Source organism: Cimex lectularius, unplaced genomic scaffold, assembly GCF_000648675.2.
Source record: "Cimex lectularius strain Harlan isolate CLEC.00 unplaced genomic scaffold, Clec_2.1 scaffold67, whole genome shotgun sequence".
Taxonomy (NCBI): Eukaryota; Metazoa; Arthropoda; class Insecta; order Hemiptera; family Cimicidae; genus Cimex; species Cimex lectularius.
In genome coordinates this window covers 602,806-629,713 of record NW_019392738.1, presented here as the reverse complement: position 1 = coordinate 629,713, position 26,908 = coordinate 602,806, and the positions used below count along the sequence as shown (strand labels likewise).

Here is a 26,908-nt window from a genome sequence, read left to right as displayed (position 1 = left end):
GGGTTTGCGGGCTTCTACACCGAACCTCACGGAAGAAGCATATTTTCCGTGCGCGGAGGTGAGTCACTCCTAACTTGAGAATCTAAACGTGTGATATGCTTGACGGCTAGGTGTGCACGATAAAAATCTTCAATGTTAAATGACGTATGTACACTACCAAAGCCCCTAAGACCAATCCCAAAAATTTTCCATACAATTTCAATATTAAAACTATTCCTGTGTTCAAGGAAATATGAACTGCAATAAAGTTAAAAATGTCAAACTTTAGACATATTTAAGATAGTTTTACCTTGATGATGAGCGTAAAATAGGTCAAAATCTTGGCAGTAACAGCTGTTGTTTTGTTCTTGATCCAGAGTGTTTGTGGATTTTTTTGTATATTGTTTCTGTTTAAGTTTTAAATTTTATGTTTGTTATAAAAACCAAAAAGGAGAGGAAATAAATGCAGTAAAAAAATTACCGTTAAGGTAAATTGGATTGGGAAGACAGAGGATTTCATCGAGGGGGTATTGGCACGTCCGCCTCAGTCGGCCCGGGTCGTTCGCCTTTTCCCAACTTAATAACACTCATCCGCAAAACAAATCACAACTTTACAAAATCGTTCCCTTCATTATTTCCAAGAGAGCCGTTATTGCCGAGCTCTGAAGAGAAAATATTCTTGTGGGGGACGTCTCGCCATCCCGCCTTTGAAAAAGGGAATAAATCGATTTTCCCGTAATTATGCAAATAAATATTATTTATTTATTATCCACGGCCACCTCGGGCAGCCGTTCCGGGCGCTGATTTTCCCCTTCTTTCAATAAATTGCTTTAACCCTCAATTTTCACGTAAATTCATAACGCTGGATTGGTAAAATTTCACACGTAAAAAAATTCGATTATTTTTTACATCCACATAAACAATTTCGAATATTTATGAAATTACAATAAATCAAAATCAATTTTGATAAAATATTACGATTTCAAACAGTACAATAACGAGGAAGTATTTTATTGAAAAACCTTCCATCTATCATCCAGTTTTATTATGACATCTTCCAGACAGCTTTAAAGCACTGATAGAGAAAATTCCTGCAATGCGGTTTTAATTTATTCCATCGATCTCTCATAGTTTTTATTTTTATTATTAAGATAATTTAGTATTTCTCACACATAATTTGGATCAGGTGACATTTTCATATGTAAATAATTAAAATTTTTCATTGTAAAAGATAAACAATTAAATAATAAACATAATGTTTAGGTAATTAAGGTTTTGATTGAGATAAAAATGTCATGGTTACAAGCGGGATTCGAACCCACGATCTTCGGCTTGATACGTTGCTGCTCTACCACTTGAGAGTATCGTGACTTCGATCCACTCGGACATCCACTTCTCATCTCGACCTACAACCTTTCGAATTTTCCCTCCTTTTTGCCATTTTTCAAATGTGTAATCTATTTGATTCTCGGCAACAAATGTCATTCAATATCGACAATGTTTATCTCAGTGTTGGGCAAAAATTATTCATGTCTAATGATTAATGATTGATCACCCAGACCGTTAGTCATGATTGTTAGTAAGTGACTAATTTAGTCATTAGTCGCCATATGTGATTGATGGCTAAATTAGTCATGACTAGTAATTAAATACGAGGCATGACTAATTTAGTCACAATATAGTTAGTCATGACTAAATTTCGATAAATCATGTTCAAATGGGTGCTCAAAAAATGAAAAATACACTTCATCACTTTTAAAAAATTTTCTAACAGAAATTTATTTCATCAAAACGAAAATCCTTCAACACCTTATTTATCAAAAATCAATCTTACAATTATAAGTAAAACTCCGTCGTTATGAGAAGCCACAAAATAATGATAATGATAATAATAATAATAAAATAAAATAAAAAAATCCTAGAACAAGCTACGCTTTGAAAAGTAAATATGTTTACATAACCGTTCAATGGAAAAAATATTTCTTTGAATTAAAATTTATTCCACTTAAAAGGAGAGATTTCTACATTATTTGGAAAATGCACCCCTTCTCATCTCAAAATTTTTATCCGGAGTCGGTTGGATTTTGGTAAGTTGGTCATTGTAGCCAGAGTTGGACAAAATCAAACTAATTCAATCGTGATTAAGAATTTTCATTGAAGTTTAATCATGATTGAATTAGTCATGAGTCAATTAATCATTATATGATTTAATCATAATTAATTCAATCATGAGGTATGACTAAATCATATAATGATTAATTGACTCATGACTAACTTCAATCAAAATTCTTAATCATGATTGAATTAGCTAGATTTTGCCCAACTCTGGTTTATCTCAACCTCACCTTTCGAATTTTCCCTCCTTTTTTCCATTTTTCAAATGTTGTCAAAAACGAATTTATTTGGTCAATCGGACTAATGGATTTAATAAGTAAAATGCTCTCCGTGGCCATTTCATTTGTCGCCGAGAATCAAAATAGATTACACGACATTTGAAAAATGGCAAAAAGGAGAGAAAATTCAAAAGGTGGGGTTGAGATGGGAAGTTAGTGTCCGAGTGGATCTAAGTCGCGATAGCTCAAGTGGTAGAGCAGCGGCGTATCTAGCCGAAGGTCGTGGGTTCGAATCCCGCTCATGACACTGACTTTTTATCTCAACAAATACCTTACGTAAAGATTATTTAATTGAAAAAAGGTCGTAATAACTTTCGTAATATCCAAAGGAGTTATGCATTTTTAAAATAAACTTTGGTCATCACCGAAAAAAAATTGTTTGCGGGGAAATCCAACCAAAAAATTTAAGTTTTTTTAATAGCATTGAACATTTGTATTTATGGGCTTTAAATGGTGCTTGTGCACTCATAAAACCCTCGAACGTCATCCTGACCTTCTAGCCTAATATCTTTCAACCGGAATCTCCCGATGTCCTCTTCTCCAATTTAATAATGTTATACATAATAGCCATAAAAGCCGAAGGTCGTGGGTTCGAATCCCGCTTGTGACACTGACTTTTTTATCTCAACTACAACCTTAATTAATTGAAAAGAATTTATTTGGTCAACCTGACCACGAAACCTAATAAAATCTTACACTTAATGCAAAATTTATGACACCAAGGTTGGTTGGAGCGAAGTAAATTTAAAAAAACTCTTTTTCGAACAGAATACATAACGTGATTGTTTCTTTAAATTGGACAAAAATCAGAACTATTTATTTGTGTGAACTACAAAAAAATTCAAAATTAAATGCCTTTATTAACTTGCCAAGAGAGAAAATTATAGCATGGGTCCGGTGAACAAAATTTCAAATTTAACCGTTAAATGCTAACTGTTAACAGAGGTATAACTAACTCAGAATCAATTTTCTCGACGGTATTAACAAAGGATCGGAATTAACTTTGACCTAAGGTTTAATTAAACCTCTTTGGAAGTTTGCGGATATAAAGGTGGAGAAAGTTGTTCATCGATTAGACAAAAATAGAGAATTTCTTGTTTTCAACGTAAGGAGTCAGGGAAAAAACCCTATTGAGGAAATAATAATAATGTGGGAGGTTTATGGGCCAACGAACAGCCGAAGTCATCGAAAAAGTTTCAGCCTGCAGCCATTTGAGAGTCTCAATCTGTTACTGACTGTTTTCTTAACCTGATACAGTTTGCCTGGGACATTTCTCTTGTCGAAATACACCATTTAAATTATACATACTATATTCTTTACTGTACACTTTGAAGAATAGGCCGGTTTAAAAGAAAATTTATCTGTTTGTTTGCAAGGTGTATAACTTACAAGATAAACTTCACTGCAAGATTCACTCCTTGGGAAATAATATTTAAAGGAAAGAGGATGCAAATAAAAAAAATTAGGCAAATAACTCCATTTTACCGTCCATAAATTCTAGAAGGGCGGGCACATTTCAGGTATTGGTCCAACCTTCAGGGCAGAGATAAGAAGAGGAAAAGTACCCTTGTAATACCAGAGATTACAGTCCCAATTCAAAATTTATATTGTTAGGAGCTTATTCACGTTACCTTTAACAAACAATAGTATAGTTTTAAAATGTACAAAATAAAAATATTAAAAAAACGTTTTGTCTAGAGTTATTGCAAGGATAGAAAAATAAATTTAAAAAAGCAAACTGTGGAAAAGTAAATTTAACGATTTAATGCCTATTTTATTGGCTTGTTAGGCTTTTTACTGTAACAACAGGAGTGGCAGTAATATATTTAAACAAAAAAAGAATAAAATAAAAAATCTACACACCCTGTTTTATCATTTATTTTATGTTCTTTCTTTTTTTATTCCTTTCCATGGCAGATTTTCTGCTTTGTGAATTAAAAATAAAAACCATCTCAGGTAAATGTTTTAAAATCTGTTTTTACTGACTTTCCTCGCTATAAAAGGCTGGTCAGAAAGTAATTTTTGTTAGCCGTATCTCGCAATATATAGTTTATTGTTTTTTATTGAAACCATTTACTTTAATTTAAAAAAATTTAACGATTTCCCATGTGCAAACTGACCCAAGAATATCTATACCATTTAATTTGCCATCCTAAAGTATAATTGTCGAGCTTTTAAGCTTCTCTTAAGAAGAAGTAAACTATTCCAAAGGCAATTCGCATTAACTAATTTCGACCCTCTTATAGCACTTCCGGTAGCAATGTTCAGCATACAATAAAGATACAGTAATAACAATAAGGAACTTATATATAATAATAAAGAAATAATAATTAATTTAGTTATGTATAATAATTAATAAAGTTTAATAATATACTCGAAGATCGTGAGATGCGGTCTGGTGAGACGAAGGTTTTAGAAAATCATTTTATTTATCATGCCAACGTTTCGATCTTTATTGAGATCATCTTCAGAGCCTGGGATTTATAAGCATGTTTAAATTTTACACATACATGTATGGTGTGAAAAAAAAATTTATACAATGCTAGAAAAATTTATATTAAAAAAATTAATTTATACAATGGTAGAAAATTTTAGATTAAAAAAATGAATTTATAAAATGGTAAAAAATTTTAGATGAAAAAAAATGAATTTATACAATGTTAGACAATTTTAGATTTAAAAAATAGATTTATACAATGCTAGAAAATTTTAGATTTAAAAANTCATTTTTTTATCTAAAATTTTCTAGCATTGTATAAATTCATTTTTTTCACAACCTACTGTATTAGTAAAACTTAAACAATGTTTATAAATCGCAGGGCCTGAAGATGATCTCAATAAAGTTTGAAACGTTGGCATGATAAAGAATTTTTTTTAACCTACGTCACACCAGACCGCCCCTCACTATCTCCAGAAATAATCATTGGCTAACGGTCACTAGAAACCACGCATTTAGAAATTTCATTCAAACTTTATTTTAATCATTTATTTTATTACATTCTAAAAGAATTTTTTGGACGTCAATCCCTTGATAAATAAACACAAAAAAATGCTCTTTAGCTCTCTTAACAAAAAATTAACGGAATTGAATTCACCGCAGAAGACATGTAGGATGTGAAAAAATGAATTTATACAATGGTAGAAATTTTAGATTAAATAACGATAACTGAGAGCATTGAATTAGCTGGTTGATAAACTGCATCGCTGAAGAGAAATTCAACCATCTAAAAAGGCCACCCGGTACGGGGTAAGCACATAGGGGTGACAACCCTTCGGGGTGAAAGTCCGAATAGACAATGGTCTATTGGCGGAAGTGGGTTTGGGTTTAAAGACTTGAACCTATCCTCGGAAGTTTTTTTTATAAAAAGAAATTCACGCATGTGTGAAAAATAATCGTTGATTAAAAGCTAAAATATATTTCCTTCTTCAATAGACCGTCTCCAGACATAGTTTTAATTTTTTTTTTTTTTGTAAATATGTCGGAATACTTACATTGTGACTTTTCTGTAAAAGGGTTTTTGTCGTTCATCTCTCAACGAAGAATAGTTGGTTTCGGTTGCCTGAATAGATGTATAATAGAGCAGGAGCACTCAAAGACGAAAAGGCAGGAAATTCCAGGCCATTTAATTCAAAATTACAGAGCGAGGAATTCTAGAATTTCTCTAAATTATTCGCTGGCTCTGAGATGCTCCGGTACGAAAATTCAGAGTATAATTATTTCTCGGCTGACCCTCTCCCTCTTCGCGTGAAAACCAAGGCCGCCAATTCTTATATTAAGACGTCGATGGTCTTCCGTCCGTGATAGTATGAGAGTGCACTCCTCAACATGCGCATCTCTCACTTACCTGTAAGTAATCAAAATTTAATTTTTTGCAAAATTTACAAAACAAAAGCGCGATAGTTGTGATGAAAATGCCCTATGAAAATAGCCAAAAGTGTTATGTGAATCTATCACTGAGAGGTCTCTTTGTGAATGAAAATAAAGTTTTAGTGATGTGTTTAGTGAAAAAACATACAAAATGACCAGTGGGTAAATATCAGTAATTTCCCCTAGATAAAAAAATTTATTTCAATTAACATATCACCATATTTTTTTAAAATCCCTGAAATATTACAGATGATAATGATTAAACATAAAGGTTCGGATAAAACCGTGTTCAAATTATTATTTCGTTTTTCAAAAAAGCCCCCTTGAGAAATATATGCTGAGATTAAATGGATCAAATCGGTTTAATAATCCATCCGGGGGTCTGGTGAAAATTCGAAAAAGGCTCGACCTAAAATACACGAGAACAAATTATTGGGAGTATTTTTCCTCAATTAAGTCCCCGTGGGGTGGCATTTTCCATGAACGACTTGATCCATTTTAGTCCAATGGCTCGTATTTATGTGAATCCCCGGGGATTTTCAGTTGCCTTTAACTTGTGAGGTGCAAGTGGAAAAAGGTCTTCAAGGAAATAAATTGCCCGAGGATCGATTGGTTGGAGCTTTGTACCTTTGGGTTTGGACGAATTACTTCCTTTGTTTTCCTTTTTGACGAAGTCAATTTCCAAAATTCAAATCAATAGGTACTGTCTTTTAACGAAATTTAACCTGAATGTTATCAATCTTTTAAGTAATTTTCTGTTTTTATTGCTTTATTAACATTTCTCAGAATTGTTTTTCTCATTTCCTCTCAGAACAGCTTTTCTGTCCTATTTAAAAAAATCTTACAATAGACTAAATATAATCCTATCTAAAACTCAATACATTGCCCAATTTACAAAAAAGTCTTATATTGTTTACTATAAAATAATAAATAGATAAAAATTTAACAAGAAAATAAAAATTTACTTTTTAAAATGTCGGTAGAACATAATTCTCAAGTAAGAATTTTTTTGCAGTTCTGAATGGAAATTTATCATTTTAAGAGCTTGTTCATGCAAAAGAGCTAGGATTTATTGCTTAATCTTGCGCTGCTTTTCGCATGGAACTTTGCGCTGCTTTGCAAGCCTAGTTTTTTCTTTGTAATCTAAAAATAAGACCCTTTCTTTATAAATGTAAATTGTTATTAATAATCTCCCACGACGCGAAAATAAAAAAATCGAGTCAATTTGTTTCATTTAGTCCAAAACGAACGATCTCAATTGTGAATGTTAAAAAAAAAGTGACGAACGATTAATCAACTTGGCACAAAAAAACTACCTACGGAAGTACGAGTATCCTGAATTGAACTATATTAAAAAAATTATTTTTTAAATTTTTGGGCATGTCTTGACTACTTTAGAGAATATTAATATCGATCAATATTCCAATTATTTGCTATGCTTTTAACTTACTACATCTCTACAAGAACTGTTTCTATAAAGTTACAAAAAATTATAAATGTAAAGGAAAACACTGTTTTTAGAAGAACGGTTTTTATAAAGTTACAAAAAAATTATAAACGTAAAAGAAAACACTGTTGCAATATCATTCCACTTACATTTTTTTGTAATATACTATATCTGTACATGAACTGTTTTTATAAAGTTACAAAAAAATTATAAACGTAAAAGAAAACACTGTTGCAATATCTTTTCACTTACATTTTTTTGTAATATACTATATCTGTACATGAACTGTTTTTATAAAGTTACAAAAAATTATAAACATAAAAGAAAACACTGTTACAATTTCTTTCCACTTACATTTTGTTTGTGATATACTATATCTGTACATGAACTGTTTTTATAAAGTTTCAAAAAAATTATAAACGTAAAACAAAACACTGTTACAATATCTTTCCACTTACATTTTTTGTAATATACTACATCTGTACATGAACTGTTTTTATAAAGTTACAAAAAATTATAAATATAAAGGAAAACACTGTTACAATTTTTTTACGTTTACTTTTTTTGTAATATACTATATCTGTACATGAACTGTTTTTATCAAGTTACAAAAAATCATAAATGTAAACAAAAACACTGTTACAATGTTGAGATGCCAATTGTGGCCAAAACATTGCACGTTGAACCACAAAAACATCATTAATAAATATTATTTCATTTTGATTTTTAATTTTTATCCAAAATGTGGTGGAGATGAAAAATTTTGTCACGAGGACTCGAACCCACGACCTTCGGGGTTGTTTTTTTTCCCATCTGAGCCATAATCAAATCATTACTTTGGTTAAATACGACCAACTAAAAAAACATACGGATTCATATTATTTTACATTGAACTTGCAATAATCAACACTGATGGAATGTAAAATATAACGAAAATTATAATTTTGGGTTTGACTGTCTAAATTTAAATATTAACTGTTAATACAATGACAGAACAGAGATCGAGAGACAGACTCATTCAAACAAAACATACACATAATAAGATAACAGACAAGTAAGGAAATAGAGAGAGAGAGAGAGAGAGAGAGAGAGAGAGAGAGAGAGAGAGTCTAAAAGACAGACATAGTAAAAAATGAACAGACAAAGACCCAGTCGACAAAAATTGTACGTTTACAAAGGGCAGAACAGTGTGGCTAGACTCAGTCAATTAGATACAGATAATGAAGGAAAGGATGTAGACAAAGAGATCTAGAATCGTTTAAGGAAACGAAGAGAAAGAGAGAGAGAGAGAGAGAGAGGGACAGACAGACAGAGACAGAGAAAGGGAAAGACTGAAAAAAAAAGGATGAAATATAAGAAACAGACAAGGAGATCTCTTCTCCGTCAAGCAAAGCAAGTGAGTGAGAGAAAGAGAGATAGGGTGAGAGAGAGAAAAAAGGGTATTTTAGAGAAAGAGGGAGGGAGAGGATAGAAAGGTGGTGAGAATCAGAGAGTGGTGTGAGAGAGAAAAAAATAAAATGAAGAAATACCAGAAAAGAAGAAAGATACTCTAGAGAGAAAAAGACAGGCCAAGAAACGTTGAACTAACGAAATATTGTGAGCTTTGAATGAAGGAAAATCCCCTAGACCCCCACACTGAAGATGGCAAATTGAAACACATCCGAGCAAAAGGTTTAGCAAAAAATATTTTCTTTACTACATTTGTTTTGTAGCAGAAATATAGTGTTGTTTTCTAATTCTACAGGATTTTTGTTTACCTTCAGTTGTAGATTTGGGTAATTTTCTAAATAACTGCCGCTTGTGTAAACGAAAGCTATGTCTGAGGTATGCAACACATGGCACATGGCAGAGATTTTTAAAAACGACTCTGTTTTAACTTCCTTGTTTGCCTGTTGAAATCAGCATTTGACAAAATTGACAGGTTTTTATTCGAACATTTTTAATAAGACTTAAAAATTGACTATTTGCTCATGATAAGGTTATAACGACTGAGCGAAACTGATCGCTTTACTTGGTACATCTACTGGTACAGTTGACGGTCTATGAGAAATCACTGAACATGGCGTGAAGCAGAAACGCGTATGAAATTAACGGAAAACATTTTTTTAAGTCCCGACTATTTGATTACCTCTTGTCATTGCAACTTAGTATCAGTTGGCTTAATTGATAAATTATTATTATCCGTCCCTTATATGTGTATATTTCTAATTGTATTTTGTAACATTCAATTAATTAAGGTTTTAAGTTTTGATAAAAAAAAGTCGGTGTCACGAGCGGGATTCGAACCCACGACCTTCGGCTAGATACGCCGCTACTCTACCACTTGACCTATCGTGACTTCGATCCACTCGGACACCAACTTCCCATCTCAACCCCACCTTTTGAATTTTCCCTCCTTTTTTGCCATTTTTCAAATGTCTTGTAATCTATTTGATTCTCGGCGACAAATGAAATGGCCACGGAGAGCTTTAGTGAAGTATACTTCATTTTAATTCATTAAATTCTCTATTTTTCGTGGTCCGCATTTGAAAAATGGCAAGAAGGAGGGAAAATTCAAAAGGTGGGGTTGAGATGGGAAGTTAGTGCCCGAGTGGATCGAAGTCACGATAGCTCAAGTGGTAGAGCAGCGGCGTATCTAGCCGAAGGTCTTGGGTTCGAATGAAAAAAAGCAAGTTCACGAGCGGGATTCGAACCCACGACCATCGGCTATAACCAATTGAGCTATCGTGATTTCCAAGTTGAAGGTCGTAGGTTCGAATCCCGCTCGTGGCACCGACTTTTTTATCTCAACTTAAAACCTTAATTAATTGAATGGTATTAATTGGTCAAGTGGACTACGAAAAATAGTGAATTTGAGAGTATTTTGTAACTTTGTAATTGTAATTAATTATGCTTCTAATATAAAGTCTTGGTGGAGATGAAAAAAAGCAAGTTCACGAGCGGGATTCGAACCCACGACCATCGGCTCAATACGCCGTTGCTATAACCAATTGAGCTATCGTGATTTCCAAGTTGAAGGTCGTAGGTTCAAATCCCGCTCCTATCACTTGCTTTTTCATCTCAACCAAGACCTTAACTTAAAAGTATAATTAATGGCAACATTCATATATGAATTTGTAATTGTAATTGGTCTTTTGTTTTTGTGTTAAGCACGAGTCTAGATTTTGTAGTTTTGTTATTTAATGTGACTTCAAGCCCCAGAATGAAGTTTATTTTCTTCATCTTTCTTCTTTATATGTAAATATACAAAGAGAAAGATTTTGAGTGGTTGTGTACTGTGTATAGCATCGTTGTGCCAACATTATTACAAAAAATATTTCATTCTTCTCTGAGTTTCTTAAGTCTTAATTTTTTCTTATATATTTTTGACGTGCGTACGTTATTGTCCAATTCATCTTCGTGTCGGTTTTCCTAATATCAACAAAATCTTCTTTTTTAGAAAACTGGTCAATCAGATGATTCTGTAGTTAATTGGTGGTAGGGAAATTACACTTTATTGCCGCCTCACCGATCACAATCTCATATTTCTATTCGAAAATAAATATCGGTTCATTGACCATCTATTTACTTTAAGGACGTGATGCGAAGGAAAAAAAAGACTATTGCCTTTACTGAAGGTTCCTTTAAGAAGTCACGTATTTCCAGAGCTCGATTCGGCCCAAATATTCTACTATTCTTATTGTCATTTCTACTAAAATATATACAAAAGGATATTTTTTCGAGAAAAATTTCGATTTAACACGATTTGAATAATATATCTTATTCGAGAGAGGGAAAAAAACGATCAAACGGTTCTATTGCCTAAGAAAGTCTCAAGCTTGCACAAGTTAAGGTCGCAAATATTTACCCTGGAATAATTGCCGTGAAGGCCTTTTTATTGTGTGCCGGCCAGCTTTCTTCTCTAAGGAAAAAGACTTATTAACAGGTGAATTATTCAAAATCGTGCATACACCCGGCCTTTGTTACGTTTACCTTTAAAGTTTACACGGTTAAAACGTACTAATCGGATGGAATGGATAAAATGGGGCAGCGTTTTCATAAGAATCGTTTCCAAAAAATAATTTGATAAACAAACTGCAGAGTTCAAGTTTTTTTAAATATTAACTTAAAAAAATACACACAACAGCAAGCACAGACTCCCGATCGAATACAAAGATTAAAAAAAAGACGCAAAGAGAGAAGTCTAAACTCAATCAGGCAAATTGGAAAATAGAAGAGAAAGAAGGAGAGAGGGAGAGAAGAAACTGGCAGACATAGACTAAGTCAAGCAAATAAAATTATGAAAGAAAGAAGACACACAGAAGACTGGACTCGGTCAAGCAAACAGACAAAGATGGAGAAAAGGGAAAAAGTGGAGGAGAGAGAGAGAGAGAGAAAATAGACAAATATAAAAAAAAGCTTAAACACACAAAGGCAAGCACAGTCCAACAAATGCAAAGAGTGATAAAAAAGTAAGAAGAAAAAAAGTGTAGGTTCAGTCAAGCAACAAGCAAAAAGAAAGCGAGTGAGAGAGAAAATACAGACTGGCATAGACTAAGTCAAGTAAACAAAGGCAACAAACTCAGTCGAACAAAGATTTCTTAAAAAAGCGAGTCAGAGATATTAGTCAATCAAATCGACGCAGAAAAAAAAAAAGAGATTGAGAGGAAGTGATAGAACGAGAACGAGAGAGAGAGAGAAAAGAAAAGAATGAAAGAAAGAGAGGCAAAAAGATAGAAGTAGAGAGGGAAAGGCAAAGAGAGAGAGAGAAGCAGAGAAAGAAAGAGAGAGAGAGAGAGAAAGAAAGAAAGAAAGTGAGAGGAGATTAGAGAGAAGAAACAAACAGACACAAATTAAGTCAAGTAATTCCTTTTTATTTTTCAGGCATGTAGTTGAAGGTGGTATTACTTAAAATATATCTTTTCGATGCTTCTGCAAAGGTTTTTAAAAAAAAAGTGACTCAGAGGGATTGGTCAAGCAAATCGAAAGAGGGAAAGAGGGGGAGAGAGAGAGAGAGAGTGTGTGAGAGAGAGAGAAAGAAAGAGACAAAAAGATACAGAGAATGACAGACAGATAGAGGTAGAGAAAAAAGGAAACGAGAGAGAGAGTGATAGAGAAAGAGAGAAACAGAGAGAGGGAGAGGGAGAAAGAGAGAGTGAAGATTAGAGAGAAGAAAAAACACACAGATTAAGTCAAGCAATTTTTTTTTTTCAGGCATGTAGTTGAAGGTGATATTAATCAAAATATATCTTTTCGATGTTTCTGCAACTCGTGCCATTTTGAAGAAATATTTTATTTCCATAAAAAAACGTTACAATTTATATTAATTACATTTATAATTAAATATTAATGATATTTACGTTAAAAGTTAGATAATCGTTTTAAAAATTAACTACTGTATCAACAAAGTTTTCACCTCTAAATAGAACAACGAAAAAAGAATCATATGTCAAACAAATACATAAAAGGAAAGAAAAGAGACATGAAAAGATGGAGAGAAAAGGGAAATGTTCTAAAAAGAACAACGAAAAAAGTATCATATGTCAAACAAATATATAAAAGGAAAGAAAAGAAACATGGAATGATGGAGAGAAAAGGGAAATGTTCTAAAAAGAACAACGAAAAAAGAATCATATGTCAAACAAATATATAAAAGGAAAGAAAAGAAACGTGGAATGATGGAGAGAAAAGAGAAATGTGGGGGAGAGAGAGAGAGAGGTAACAGACAATAATAAAAAACAATCACACTAAGGCAAGCACAGACTGAGCCGAACAAATGCAAAGAGTGATAAAACGTTGGAAGAAAGAAAGTATATACTCAGTCAAGGGAGAGAGAGAAGAAACAGACTGGCATAGACTAAGTCAAGTAAATAAAGGTAAGTACAAATTCAGTCGAACAAAGATTTTTTTAAAAGCGAGACAGAGAGATCTAGACTCAGTCAAGCAAATCAAAAGGAAGAAAGAGAAACGGAAAGAGAGAGCGAGAGAGAGAGAGTGAGAGGAAGTGACAAAGCGAGAACGAGAGAAATAAAAGAAAAGAATGAGAGTCAAAAAGATATAGAGGCAGACAGACAGATAGAAGTAGACAGAGAAAATCAAAGAGAGAGAGACACACAGAGAAAGGGTGAGTGAGTGAGAAAGAAAGAGAAGGAGAGAGAGAAAGTTCGAGAGAAGAAACAAACACACACAGATTAAGTCAAGCAATTCCTTTTTCAGGCATGTAGTTGAAGGTGGTATTAGTCAGAATATGTCTTTTCGATGGTTCTGAAATGATTTTAAAGAAAGCGACGAAGAGTGATTAGTCAAGCAAATCAAAAGAGAGAAAAAAGATATAGATACAGACTGAAATAGAGACAGAGATAGAGAAAGACAGGAAAAGAGAGAGAGAGAAACAGAGAGAGGGAGTGAAGATAACAGAGAAGAAACAGAAAGACACAGATTAAGTCAAGCAATTCCTTTTTATTTTTCAGGCATGTAGTTGAAGGTGGTATTAATCAAAATATATCTTTTCGATGCTTCTGCAAAGGTTTTTAAAAAAAAGTGACTCAGAGGGATTGTCAAGCAAATCGAAAGAGAGAGAGAGAGAGTGAGAGAGAGAAAATAAAAGAACAACAAGTTTTCACCTACAAAAAGAGCACCTAAGAAAAGAATTATTTAACAAACAAATATATAAAATAAAGAAAAAAGCCAAAAAAGTCTAGACTCGATCAAGAAAACATAGAAAGACAGGGAGAAATAGAAAGAAAGGAAAAGAGTGAGAAAAAGAGTGCAAAAAATATAGAGGCGAAGAGAGAAAACAAGGAAAGAAATATCGTCAAAAATGTATTCTTTTATTATATGTTCAACAGCATAAACGTTTGTATTAGGGTAAAAATGTATGTTTTTCAGTGCTGGAAATACTTTACGAATGCTCCTTGAATAACAGGATGTTATATAGGAATTTCCGTATGGAACTCTAATTAATGGAGTCTGTTTTGACCTTACTATGTGAATTTACAAGCTTTAACACTCTGAACGGGATGGATAGGTCATGTTTTTTACAAGGTAGTGGAGATTTTTTATTGGCATCTTTATTAAAGTTTTATTTTTAATAAAGCCTAACTCGGCGGTCTTGAAACGATTAGATTAAAAAAGCGTTTAAAGAATTCGTGATTAAAATTATTTCTTGATTTTTTTTTTACTTATAAAAGCTTGTAGGATAAAGTATGATATAATATTTTTTGTTATATTTTTATTGTTTTATTATGAATGTAAATATACATTGTGTGATGTATCAGTCTAAATTTGGAGTGAAAAAATTATTAACCTCATCCCTTTCGTTTATTACCACGTTTCTATTCAAATCGTCAAATTGAAAATATTTCGTTTTAATTATCATCGCCGGCCAAACATGGCAATCATCTCATCTCAAATGTCAATTAGCCAGAAGACTGTTTATGTTGAGAAACTCCTCCGAGTCCGCCTGTTGACCGAACGAGAATGGATTCCAATTAAACCAAATTACTCCCTGGCTCGCTATTATGCCAACCTTGACGGTCTACTCCTCATTCATGATTTTAAAAAGTAATAATCGTAGGAATAGAGAAAAAATCCCGAGACGAGGAACTGACTAAATTCTGATTGTGAAGATTAATGCACGCATTTTTTTCACTCATGAATAATCGTTGTTTAATTATTTTAACCTTCCTCGGTCGATTATAATCAAAGGATGTCTTGCATTTGTTACTTACAGTTGATAAAGTACAGAATTTTTATATGAATATTCACGAGCGTGCATTTATTTCTTACCTTCTATTATTTTCGAGTAAAGGTTTATCTTACGTCCTCGAGGGAGGTCGTGTCTTAAATTCCCACATAAGGCATGATAAATATTTATGATTAGTAGGACGTTAGCAAGTATAATAACAATTTTGTGCATCCTTGTAAATAATGGCGTAGGGGGGAAAAAGTGGTAAATGTAACGCAGAGTCAAATTTAGAAATTTCATACGACCTACGATAAACAACGTCATGAATTCATTTTTTCACACCTTCTGAAATGTGAGGTGTTACGACTCGAGATGGGATCCACCTGAAAGAAGTCCCGATGCAAAATTGAATCTGAACAAACTACACCGGCGATATTCCATGTATTTCTATTGTATGTTTCTTCAGTTATGTCACTACGTAAACATACACATCCTTATTTTCTGCATTTCTTTATGTTTTATTATTGTTCTCGTGATTTTTATGAATTGTTATCCTTTTAGGTCTTTTCTTAACGATGTTTTTAAAAAGAATAAAAGTATACAATCGAACGAATGATCGTTCAGACAATCAGCATAAGTTGAGTGACATCATATAAGTAGAGACTTGAGATAGTATCAAAATAAAACTAAGACACTTTACTTTAGACTAACCAATAAAAACTTTGTCTTAAACCCGGACCGTAAGTAAGAATTAGATATTCATCGTGGAAGAATGTTGTGGTTTGTTGATACTATTGCATCTTCTTTAGAGAAAAATCTCTGAAAAATGAAGATCATTTTACCCTAGACATTCTTGTTAATCCGAATTATTTATTAATCCGAATTAGTTATTACAATTTTGTTAATAAATTTTAATTTATCTTCCTGATGATACAAAAGGTTATATCTTCTTGGTCTCATTGGGTCGATGCTGGAGTTTCTTTTTGTTTTCCCACTCTCTCACTCTTTCTCTCTCTGACACACACACACGAACACGAACGCGCAAGCGCGCACATTTTTTATTTTTTTTTTTAATATATACTTTGTACTTTGTATTTGTTCGATTGAGTAGATGTGTTTTCTTTTTCTACTATGCTGCCTGTTGCGACCCGATCTCTCTCTCTCTCCCCCTCTTTCTCTCTCTCTCTCTCTCTCTCTCTCTCTCTCTCTGCTCTCTGACACACACACACACACACACATACACACACACACAATCTCGATTTGCTTGACTGAGTCTCGGTCATCCTGTCTTGCCATTTTTTTACATGTGTGTTTTCTCTCATTAATACGCTGCCTGTTTCTTCCCGCTCTCTCTCTCTCTCTCTCTCTCTCTCTCTCTCTCTCATTTTCCCTTTCGATTTTGGGGGGGGGGGAAATATCATACCCCACGATCTCCAAATTGAAAGTTCTAAATATTTCAGAACTTTTCATCTGATCAAAACAATTTATTTTTCATTTTGTCGAGAAAAAAACTTTTTTAAATAGAAAATAAAAAATTTAACAGACCAGTATTCTTTTCAAATTTAGGGTGGGACAGTCCGCTATAAGATAAGTATTTACAATTGCCAAGCTTTCACCGAATATTTGACCTTCCTCAGGGCTAATATTTAATATTGATATACAGGGTGTCCAGTGAACAGACGTCAATACTATGGTAATCAGGAGATTAACCTCAAAGGTCAATTCGGGCTAAGTCCCTTTGAAATCTGATTTTAAATTGAATCCAAGATATTTCATTTTTCAGGTTACTTCGATCTTTATTACATAAAGTCCTTCGTATTGTACGAAGACATATAAAACATAAATTTTAACGAGTTTCTAAAGTTATTTTCAAAGTTTAAGAATGATTTTTCTCACTTCCATAAATACTGACAGGCTAGATGTACTTCAAGGCAAAAAAAAAACTGACAGAAATGTTGCCTCTACTTATGAGCATTAAACATATGTACTTAATTTCTCAACGGTTAGTGATCACTAATCTAAAATTATTATTATTAATACTAGTACCTCTTTCTATTCACCCAAAAGTTTTTCATCCTTTAGATATCTAGTATTTCGTCGAAAACCTTCCCGCAAAGAAAGCTCATGGATACGACCTTTTGACGTCTGAAATCCTTCGATCCTCTAAAAGCTGTTTTGACCTTAGTGAATTTCAAACGAAGGCAATAGATTTTCTAACAATCTTTTATATTGCAACTGTCGTTACCGCTCATTTCCTGATATTATGGAAGTTTTCCATCATTTGCCGAATCCCTAGGCTTAAAAAAAACCAGCCACCACCTTCCTAATTCCTACCATTCTTGCCTCATTCGTACGTTATTGCCAATTATTGGTCAGCCTTTTGAAATCTCTCATCCATGTTTGGATATTATTCCATCCTCCTTTGAAGGAATCGAACCTCCATAAAAAAACACTCCTCCTCCTAACAACCTTATACGTAATGCCCCACCTTTATAGTAGTCATAAGAACTTCATTCTTTTCCTTACAGTGTAAGTTTTTCATTGCAGAAATGAACCCAGACTATAATATATATAAATCTACCTAATTCCTGATAGATTTTAGATTGGCGCCAAAATAATTAGTGTTGCCAGCACGTAAGGAGGAACAACACTGCGCCTGCCTTAAACTCACGGGATTTCCTGTTAACCTCAAACAAAATAGCTAAAGTTGGCATTGCTCTGAAGCAACTTGAGCAAGAAAGGGTTAAATTATAAGCTAGATAGGAAAAATTTATATTTAGCAAATGGTTGGAGATAGAAGATTCCGAGATGGAGATTTTAGATTGGCGCCGAAAAATCAGTGTTGCCAGCACGTGGGGAGGAACAACACTGCGCCTGCCTTAAACTTATGGGATTTTCTGTTAACCTCAAACAAAATAGCTAAAGTTGGCATTGCTCTGAAGCAATTTTGGGCAAGAAAGAGTTAAATTATAAACTAGATAGGAAAAATTTATATTTAGCAAATGGTTCGAGATAGAAGATTCCGAGATGGATATTTTACATTGGCGCCAAAAAAATCATTGTTGCCAACACATGGGATGAAACATTGAAGGAAAAACACTTCACCCGTCCTAAACTGGATTTTTGCTAAATTTGGTGTTGCCCTGAGTCTACTGCACTACTGAACTAAGTTTTGGGCAACAAGGGTAATAATTCTTTTAACGTCGTGATGAAGAGGTTCTTCGAAAGCTTGACAAAACTAAATGTTTTCTTTTAAATTAACCTTATTATTATTGATATTATAATTATATCGAGGTTATTACTTCTATTATTATACTAAAGTATTTACAAATAGATGCTCACAATGGAAAACTATATCGTTTTATGGTAGTAATGTTGATGGAACTGCCCTCTCGCTTCTAATTGTGATTGAAATTACCTCCTAATCATCAACCTCCGCATTGAACCCGATGGCAATCATCTGGATTTGTTTGTATTTTCCAAAGAGTAAACATTTAGACCAATCCGGTGGAATTTAGAAGGCCGTCTTTGTTTCCACCTGCTTCGTTCGCATTGTTTACGCTGTCAGCGGGGGGCCGGGTCGGAAATTGCTTCCACGTAATGTTTCGGCCTGGTCAATCGGCGGTCTAATTGCATTCCGGGATAAACAATTGATTATTTGCCAATTCCTGAGGGGCGGAAGAAATAGCAATTCGTAGGTCAATTACGAATATTAAATTTACAAAAATGACAATACACAAGAAAAATTTGTATTATTAGGCAAAAATTAAAATTTGTAAAATAGATTTTGTAAAAATTTTCGGTTAAACAGGTATGAGTGTTTATTTGGTTTAGTAATTTCCAAATTGGACAAAGGATAAAGTTAGAACAGCAATTATATAAGTGGAGGGATCTAAATTTGTATTCCATTGGCATGAACGCACGTCGAGGTAGCTTAACACACCTCAGCATATCCAATAGAAACTTGCAATATAATCACATAAATTTTGTCTACCATTGTAACAACTTGTCCTTTGGTATTCAAACCGAGCACAAATCATGTGTTCTAAGTTCTACGGAAGAATACAATTTTCATAACTTTATCATATATTACGTACTATATAAACATATATATATATATGAATAAAAAAATACATTACAGAATGCGAATAAGACAAAGAGGGAGAGAAATAGTGAGAAACAGATAGGAAGATATATATATATATATATATATATATATATATATATAGAGAGAGAGAGAGAGAGAGAGAGAGAGAGAGAGAGAGAGAGAGAGAGAGAGAGAGAGAGAGAGAGATAGGTAGATAGATAAAATAGATAGATAGAGAGAGAGAGATAGCGAGAGAGCGGGAAGCAACAAGCAGCCCAGAAAAAAGGAAAATACATATAATCAATCGAACAAATACAAAGATTGAAAAAAAAGAAAAAGAAAAAACGCTTGATTTGTTTGACTGAGTGAGTTCTAAACTCAGTCAAACAAATCAAGCGTGGGTGTGTGTGTGTGTGTGTGTGTGTGTGTGCGTGCGTGCGTGTGTGTGTGTGTGTGTGAGAGAGAGAGAGGGAGAGAGAGAGAAACTGGCGTAGGCTAAGGCAAGAAAACAAAGGCATCTACAAACTCAGTGGAACAAAGATTAAAAAATAAAGCAACATATAGATCTAGATTTTGTGATCTAGATTGGTGGGACGTAGGTTTTAGAAAAACATTTTCTTTATCGTGCCAACGTTTCGATCTGAATTGGGATTATCTTTAGGGCCTGGGATTTATAAACATTGTTTAAGGTTTACAAATACAGTAAGCTGTAAAAAATGACCTTATACAATACTAGAAAATTTTAGGTTAAAAAAATGTATTTATACAATGCTAGAAAATTTTAGATTAAAAAAATAAATTTATACAATGCTAGAAAATTATTAGATTTAAAAAAAGAATGAAAAATATTTTCTTTATCATGCTAATGTTTCGATCTTTATTGAGATCATCTTCTGTACCTGGGATTTATAAACATTGCTTAAATTTTACAAATACGGTAGAATGTGAAAAAAATGAATTTCTACAATGCTAGAAAATTTTTAGATTTAAAAAAAGAATTAATTTATTCAAAGTTGGAAAATTTTTAGATTAAAAAAAATGAATTTATACGATAGAAAATTTTTAGATTTAAAAAAGAATTAATTTATTCAGTTAGAAAATTTTTAGATTTAAAAAAATGAATTTCTACAATGCTAGAAAATTTTTAGATTTAAAAAAAGAATTAATTTATTCAAAGTTAGAAAATTTTTAGATTTAAAAAAATGAATTTATACAATGATAGANTTTTACATTAAAAAAAAGAATGAATTTATACAATGCTAGAAAATTTTAGATTAAAAACTAAATTTATACAATACTAGAAAAATTTTAGATTAAAAAAAGAATGAATTTATACAATGCTAGAAAATTTTAGATTAAAAAAATGAATTTATACAATGCTAGAAATTTTAGATAAATAAATAAAATTTTATACAATGCTAGAAAATTTTAGATTAAAAAAATGAATCTATACAATGCTAGAAAATTTTTATATTTAAAAAAGAATTAATTTATACAATGCTAGAAAATCAATACAAATTCATTTTTTTAATCTAAAATTTTCCATCATTGAATAAATTCAATTTTTTTATCTAAAATTTTCTGGCATTGTATAAATTCATTTTTTCACATCCTACTGTATTTGTAAACTTTAAACAATGTTTATAAATCCCAGGCCCTGAAGATGATCTCAATAAAGTTCGAATCGTAGCATGATAAAGAAAATGTTTTTCTAAAACCTACGTCACTCCAGACCGCCCCTCACCATCGCCAAATAATCATTGGCTAACGGTCACTAAACACCACACATTTAGAAATTTCATTCAAACTTTATTTTAAACATTTATTTATTACCTTCTAAAAGAAATTTTTGAACGGCAATCCCTTGATAAATAAACACAATAAAAATGCTCTTTAGCTCTCTTAACAAAAAATTAAAATAACTGAATTCACCCCAAAATACGCTGACGAAACTTTATGCTAAACGCTTAACCCCGACCACCTTGCAATGTCGTAAAATCAACGATGATTGTCAACCTGTCAGTTAAGCGAATAGTTGGAAGGTTAACAATCTGAAAGAGGATAAGCTCATGTTCCCAGTTTGATCATTAGTGGATACCACGACTGCCATTTGTCAACCGTTGGTATCGCGTTGGTTAACGCGTCTCGGTTGCCATACGCTTTATGCTCAAGATACGCCTTTGAACCTGCCAATTTATTCGGCGTTTATCCTCCATTTCAAGTAATTTATGTGCACTGCTGTCCTGTCGAAAGAGAAGAAAAAATAAGGAAAAGCACTTAGACGTTTCAATTTTAGCGTTTTATGTTTCATGTTTTCAATTTTTTTACAGCATTCTGTTTATCGAACTGTTTAAACTATAAGTTAAAAAATAGTCAAAATTTCATATTTATATTTAACGGTTTTATAATTAATTCCATTATATTTTGTGGTCTGATTGATCAAATAACTTCTTTCGATTAATTACTTTTTATGCAAGGTATTGGTTGAAATGAAACAGTAATGTCACGAGCGGGATTCGAACCCATGACCTTCGGCTCAATACGCCGCTGCTCTACCACTTGAGCTATCGTGACTAATCGGACTACAAAATATAATGGATTTAATAAGTAAAACGCAGTAAAACTTCACCTTATCCGTGGTCACTTCTAAGTCGCAGAGAATCGAATCCTGATTACACGACATTTGAAAACAGGTAAAACGGAGGGAAAATTCGAAAGGTGGGGTTGAGATGGGGAATTGTCCGAGTGGATCGAAGTCACGATAGTTCAAGTGGTTGAGCAGCGGCGTATTGAGCCTAAGGTCGTGGGTTCGAATCTCGCTCGTGACACTAGATTTTTCATTTCATCTTTACATTAAAAGTTTTATAATTACAATTTTGGATTATAATTAATATTAATAATCGGAGTCTCCTCAAACAAAATTTTGATCTACTTTGAAAAATAATTATTTCAACACTGATAAATAATTTTTTTACGCGTGTTCAAACTTACGTTGACATTAGAATGGATAAAAAGTACCCAATAACTTTGCACAAAAGGAGGTAGGGTTTTGTGTTATTTTCCCAAATGTATATAAATTGAGGTAGTGCCAAAGTAATTTAAAACTAATTAAAATAAACAAAAACCTCCAAGGGGAAGAACACGTATATAAATAGGAATATTAAACACCGATTATTATGAAGTTTCAGCGAGATTTTCTCTCATTTTCCTCGAAAATATTTACAAAACCCAACTCCTTTATTATTAATTCATTTATTAATATATTTCATAAAGTTTTTTAATGATTAACTTTAAATTAATATTATTTCAAGGGGATTTTGGCCCTGTTGGAAAAAAAATACATGAATATTTCTAAAGGAACTGATTGATAATTCCGAAAAGGTCTCTCGTTAATTAGTTTGATATAGGGATGGAATATTGCCCGGCTACCTTAATTGCCAGTTAGAAATTAACTTTGTGGAAACCCCTGATATCCGCCTTTAAGGCGTAAACCGTATAATGCACTCATTACAAAGACTTTATGTTCGGTTCGATGTGTTCAACGGTTCACGGGGACAAAAGACAGGAAGAGTCGGACCAATTGTTCGTTTAATTAATTATTCTGTACCCGAAGGAAAATCGTTTCAATGCGAAGCATGCGAGTTATGGGTCTGGTTGAAAAATTATCATTACGACCTTGTTTATATTTGATTCGCCAAGTTCGCTCATTACACATTACATTTTCCTACTGGATAAAATAATTAATTGAATGATTTTATAATCTTTATAAAAAATCACGTTATCAGTTTTAGTTTTGCATTAGCCAGAATAAGGATAGAGCATGCAAGGTTGAAGAAACACGGACTTTTGGGCCAAAGTCCGCGTACGGTATGTAGGGAAAGGTTGCCCGATGTACCCCACCTGGTTGAGAACTATGGCTCCATATAGAAAGCGCGTAGGAATGCCACCCGATGTGAATTGTGCTTGAGCACGAGCGAGTATCAGACACGGGGGACCGCGGTAGCCGAGTGGTTAGCATGAGAGACTCTCACGCCGCGGTCGTGGGTTCGATTCCCACCGTCGCCTCTGGCCCTTTTTTCCCGATAACCCCCAATTTGAACAACATATATAAGAATTCGTCATGGCTAATATGCAAAAGATCATAAGGCCAATAAAAAAATAAAAAAATGGCTGATGGCGAAATATTGATTACATCAACCCTCAATTAGATTAGTTATACTTTAAGTGATATTTTTGTTGTATTGTATATAGTACTGCCAGTTTTGTGCACCTACCCTCAATTAGATTAGTTATACTACAGGTTATTGCTTTGTGGTATTGAATATAGAGCTGACGGTTTTGTGCACCTACCATGTGTGCAGAGTAAATGTATTTATTAGCGTGAATATATATGTAAGAGGGCTGACAGCGAAATATTGATTACCACATCAACCCTCAATTAGATTAGTATACTACAGGTTACTGTTTTGTGGTATTGAATATACAGCTGACAGTTTTGTGCACCTACCATGTGTTGAGAGTAAATGTATTTATTAGCGTGAATATATGTGTAAGAGGGCTAACAGCGAAATATTGATTACCACATCAACCCTCAATTAGATTAGTTATACTATAGGTTATTGTTTTGTGGTATTGAATATACAGCTAACAGTTTTGTGCACCTACCATGTGTGGAGAGTAAATGTATTTATTAGCGTGAATATACGTGTAAGAGGGCTAATGCCGGTATATTGATTAACACATCAACCTCAATTAGGTTAGTTATACAACAGGTTATTGCTTTGCTGTATATAGTACTGATAGTTTTGAGTTGAGAATGAATGAATTTATTGGCGTGAATGTAGTGAAGTACACCATCAACCGTCAATTAGTTTAGTTATATAAAAGGTGATTGTTTTGTTGTATTAAATATAGAGCTGACTGTTTTTTGCACCTACCATGTGTTGAGAGTAAATGTATTTATTAGCGTGAATGTATAATGTAAGAGGATTGATGGCGGAATATTGATTACCACATCAACCCTCAATTAGGTTAGTTATACAACAGGTTATTGCTTTGCTGTATATAGTACTGATAGTTTTGTGTTGAAAATGAATGTATTTATTGGCGTGAATGTATGTGTAAAAGGACTGATGGGGCATATTGAGTACACCATCAACCGTCAATTAGATTAGTTATATAATAGGTGATTGTTTTGTTGTATTGTATATAGTACAAGTTTTGTGCACCTACCATGTGTTGAGATTAAATGTATTTATTAGCGTGAATCTATTGTGTAAATGATGATGAGTATCGAGTACTCTTCTACGCCAACTGAATGAATGGCATGTAAATAGGAAAGAATCTATTTAAGAATGAGTGAGAATGTGAATGTATCTGGATCTAAGAACTGTATGCGTTGGGGTTAAATTGACCTAGACGATGACAGAACCCGGAGCAACGTCGTTGGCTGGACGGATAAAACCCAATTCTGAGGTGAGCGATTCTCAAGGACTACCGGTAATTTACTATTAAAAGTGGAACCGGTGATCTGCAAGATGTGATACGCTCAACTTGGCACATGTGTACATATATGGACATTATTTGCGGATTTCAGCTTAAATAAACCCCAAATTATGTAGTAACGTGTACTAATGGTTAATGATTATCCAAGCTAAAGAAAATGGCAAAACGCGTCTGACAGGCCAAATAAGCTTGAATTGACAGAACAGGATCGGGTTCATCACCCTGCAGACCTTATTAAGCATTTGTGAGATTCCTTTTTAAAATTAATGGTGCTCTTTTCTGCCTATCTTATTGTTTGATCTGTCTGATCTTGGGATTGATTATACTTGATTAATCCAGATCAACAACCTCGAACCGAAACTTTTTCTTGCTTATTCTGACAGGTTTACACGGTTTACACAAATCAAGATAAAAACTAACACATAGATAGCAACAATAAATTTGGAGTACGTTCAAGGGGTTTTGAAGATCCTTCGGATCCGAGGCCGGCGTGACAATTCGGCAGTTTTTCTAATCATCAGTGATTCGTTCCGTTTGATTTGCTAACGGCCGGCAAATAGTTAATTGAATTGGGAAAGAACAATCGGCTTCGAAGGCCCTCGGGCAGGGCGGGAATGTCCACCGATAGGTCTAATAGTGACAATTAATATTGCGCAAACGGTGTCCATTAGGTCTCTTTCTCCATCCCAGTCAAGGCCTTCGCTCAACTGAATCCCTCCGTGACACATTTAAACCCACCCCTGACACGGAGATGGATCAACTCGGCTCCCTTAGGATCTGTCCTCTCCTTATCTCTGAATAACTCCCTGCTCCGAATAAGCAAAACTATTATTCATAACGCTTTCAACAAAAAGGCCGTTCATCATAATATATAGTAGAATTGTTATTATCGGTTCATTTTTCCACTATCATCCGGTTTCTTTTATGCTCAAATATTTTTAAACATAAAAATAACATTTATGATTCCAAACCTCCAGTCAAACGTCATGGGAATACAGATTAAAATAAAACAGATGTTAATGCAGCTTTGATAAAAACATTAAAAATCACACAAATAAGATTTATGTCACAAATTAATGAGAATTGTGAAACATATATAGAATACAATATCTTATCACCATGTATGTATTATTTATGGGACGACAATCTACAAAAATTTCAAGTGGTCGGAATATTCTTCGGTAATTTGTTCCTTTTGTTCGTATTTTTCACTGAATCACACATTTGAAGGCTGCTAAATCAAAAGTTTGTAAGTAAATCCGGAATTAGATTTTATTCGTTCTTTTTCTTGTAAGAGCCTACACTTACACTGCAAAAGCATGTGTGATTGAATGGCTGCGACCAAAACGTTTCAAGTGCATTGTGCAACCTGCATGGCAGAGTTGGGCAAAATCAAACTAATTCAATCATGATTAAGAATTTTGATTGAAGTTTAATCATGACTGAATTAGTCATGAGTAAATTAATCATTATATGATTTAATCATAATTAATTCAATCATGAGGTATGACTAAATCATATAATGATTAATTTACTCATGACTAATTCAATCATGATTAAACTTCAATCAAAATTCTTATTCATGATTGAATTAGTTAGATTTTGCCCAACTCTGGCTACAATGACCAACTTACCAAAATCCAACCGACTCCGGATAAAAATTTTGAGATGAGAGTCGTGCTCAAGGCCAACTTTCAAAAATTGTTATCATAAACGAAAACCAAAGTTACATAATTATTCTACATGTCTATTTTATTACAATCAAGACCCCTATATGGTGTATTTTCCAAATAATGTGGAAATCTCTCCTTTTAAGCGGAATAAATTTTAATTGAAAGAAGTATTTTTCCATTGATCGGTTATGTAAACATATTTACTTTCCAAAGCGTAGCTTGTTCTAGGATTTTGTTATTTTATTTTATTATTATTATTATTATTATTATCATTATTTTGTGGCTTCTCA

The 26,908-nt window shown here is 33.2% G+C and overlaps 1 protein-coding gene across 4 annotated transcripts in view; it reads left to right on the top strand.

Moving 5' to 3' along the window:
- The first annotated feature begins 6,152 nt into the window (after positions 1 to 6,152).
- Positions 6,153 to 26,908, top strand: part of LOC106666645 (pro-resilin-like) — a 58,336-nt gene continuing 37,580 nt past the window's right edge. For all 4 annotated transcript variants that reach the window (XM_024227046.1, XM_024227045.1, XM_024227048.1 and 1 more), the window contains exon 1: positions 6,153 to 6,219. In XM_024227046.1, coding sequence (XP_024082814.1) covers positions 6,199 to 6,219 — 21 coding nt within the window. In that variant the 5' untranslated portion in view covers positions 6,153 to 6,198. The remainder of the gene's footprint in view (positions 6,220 to 26,908) is intronic.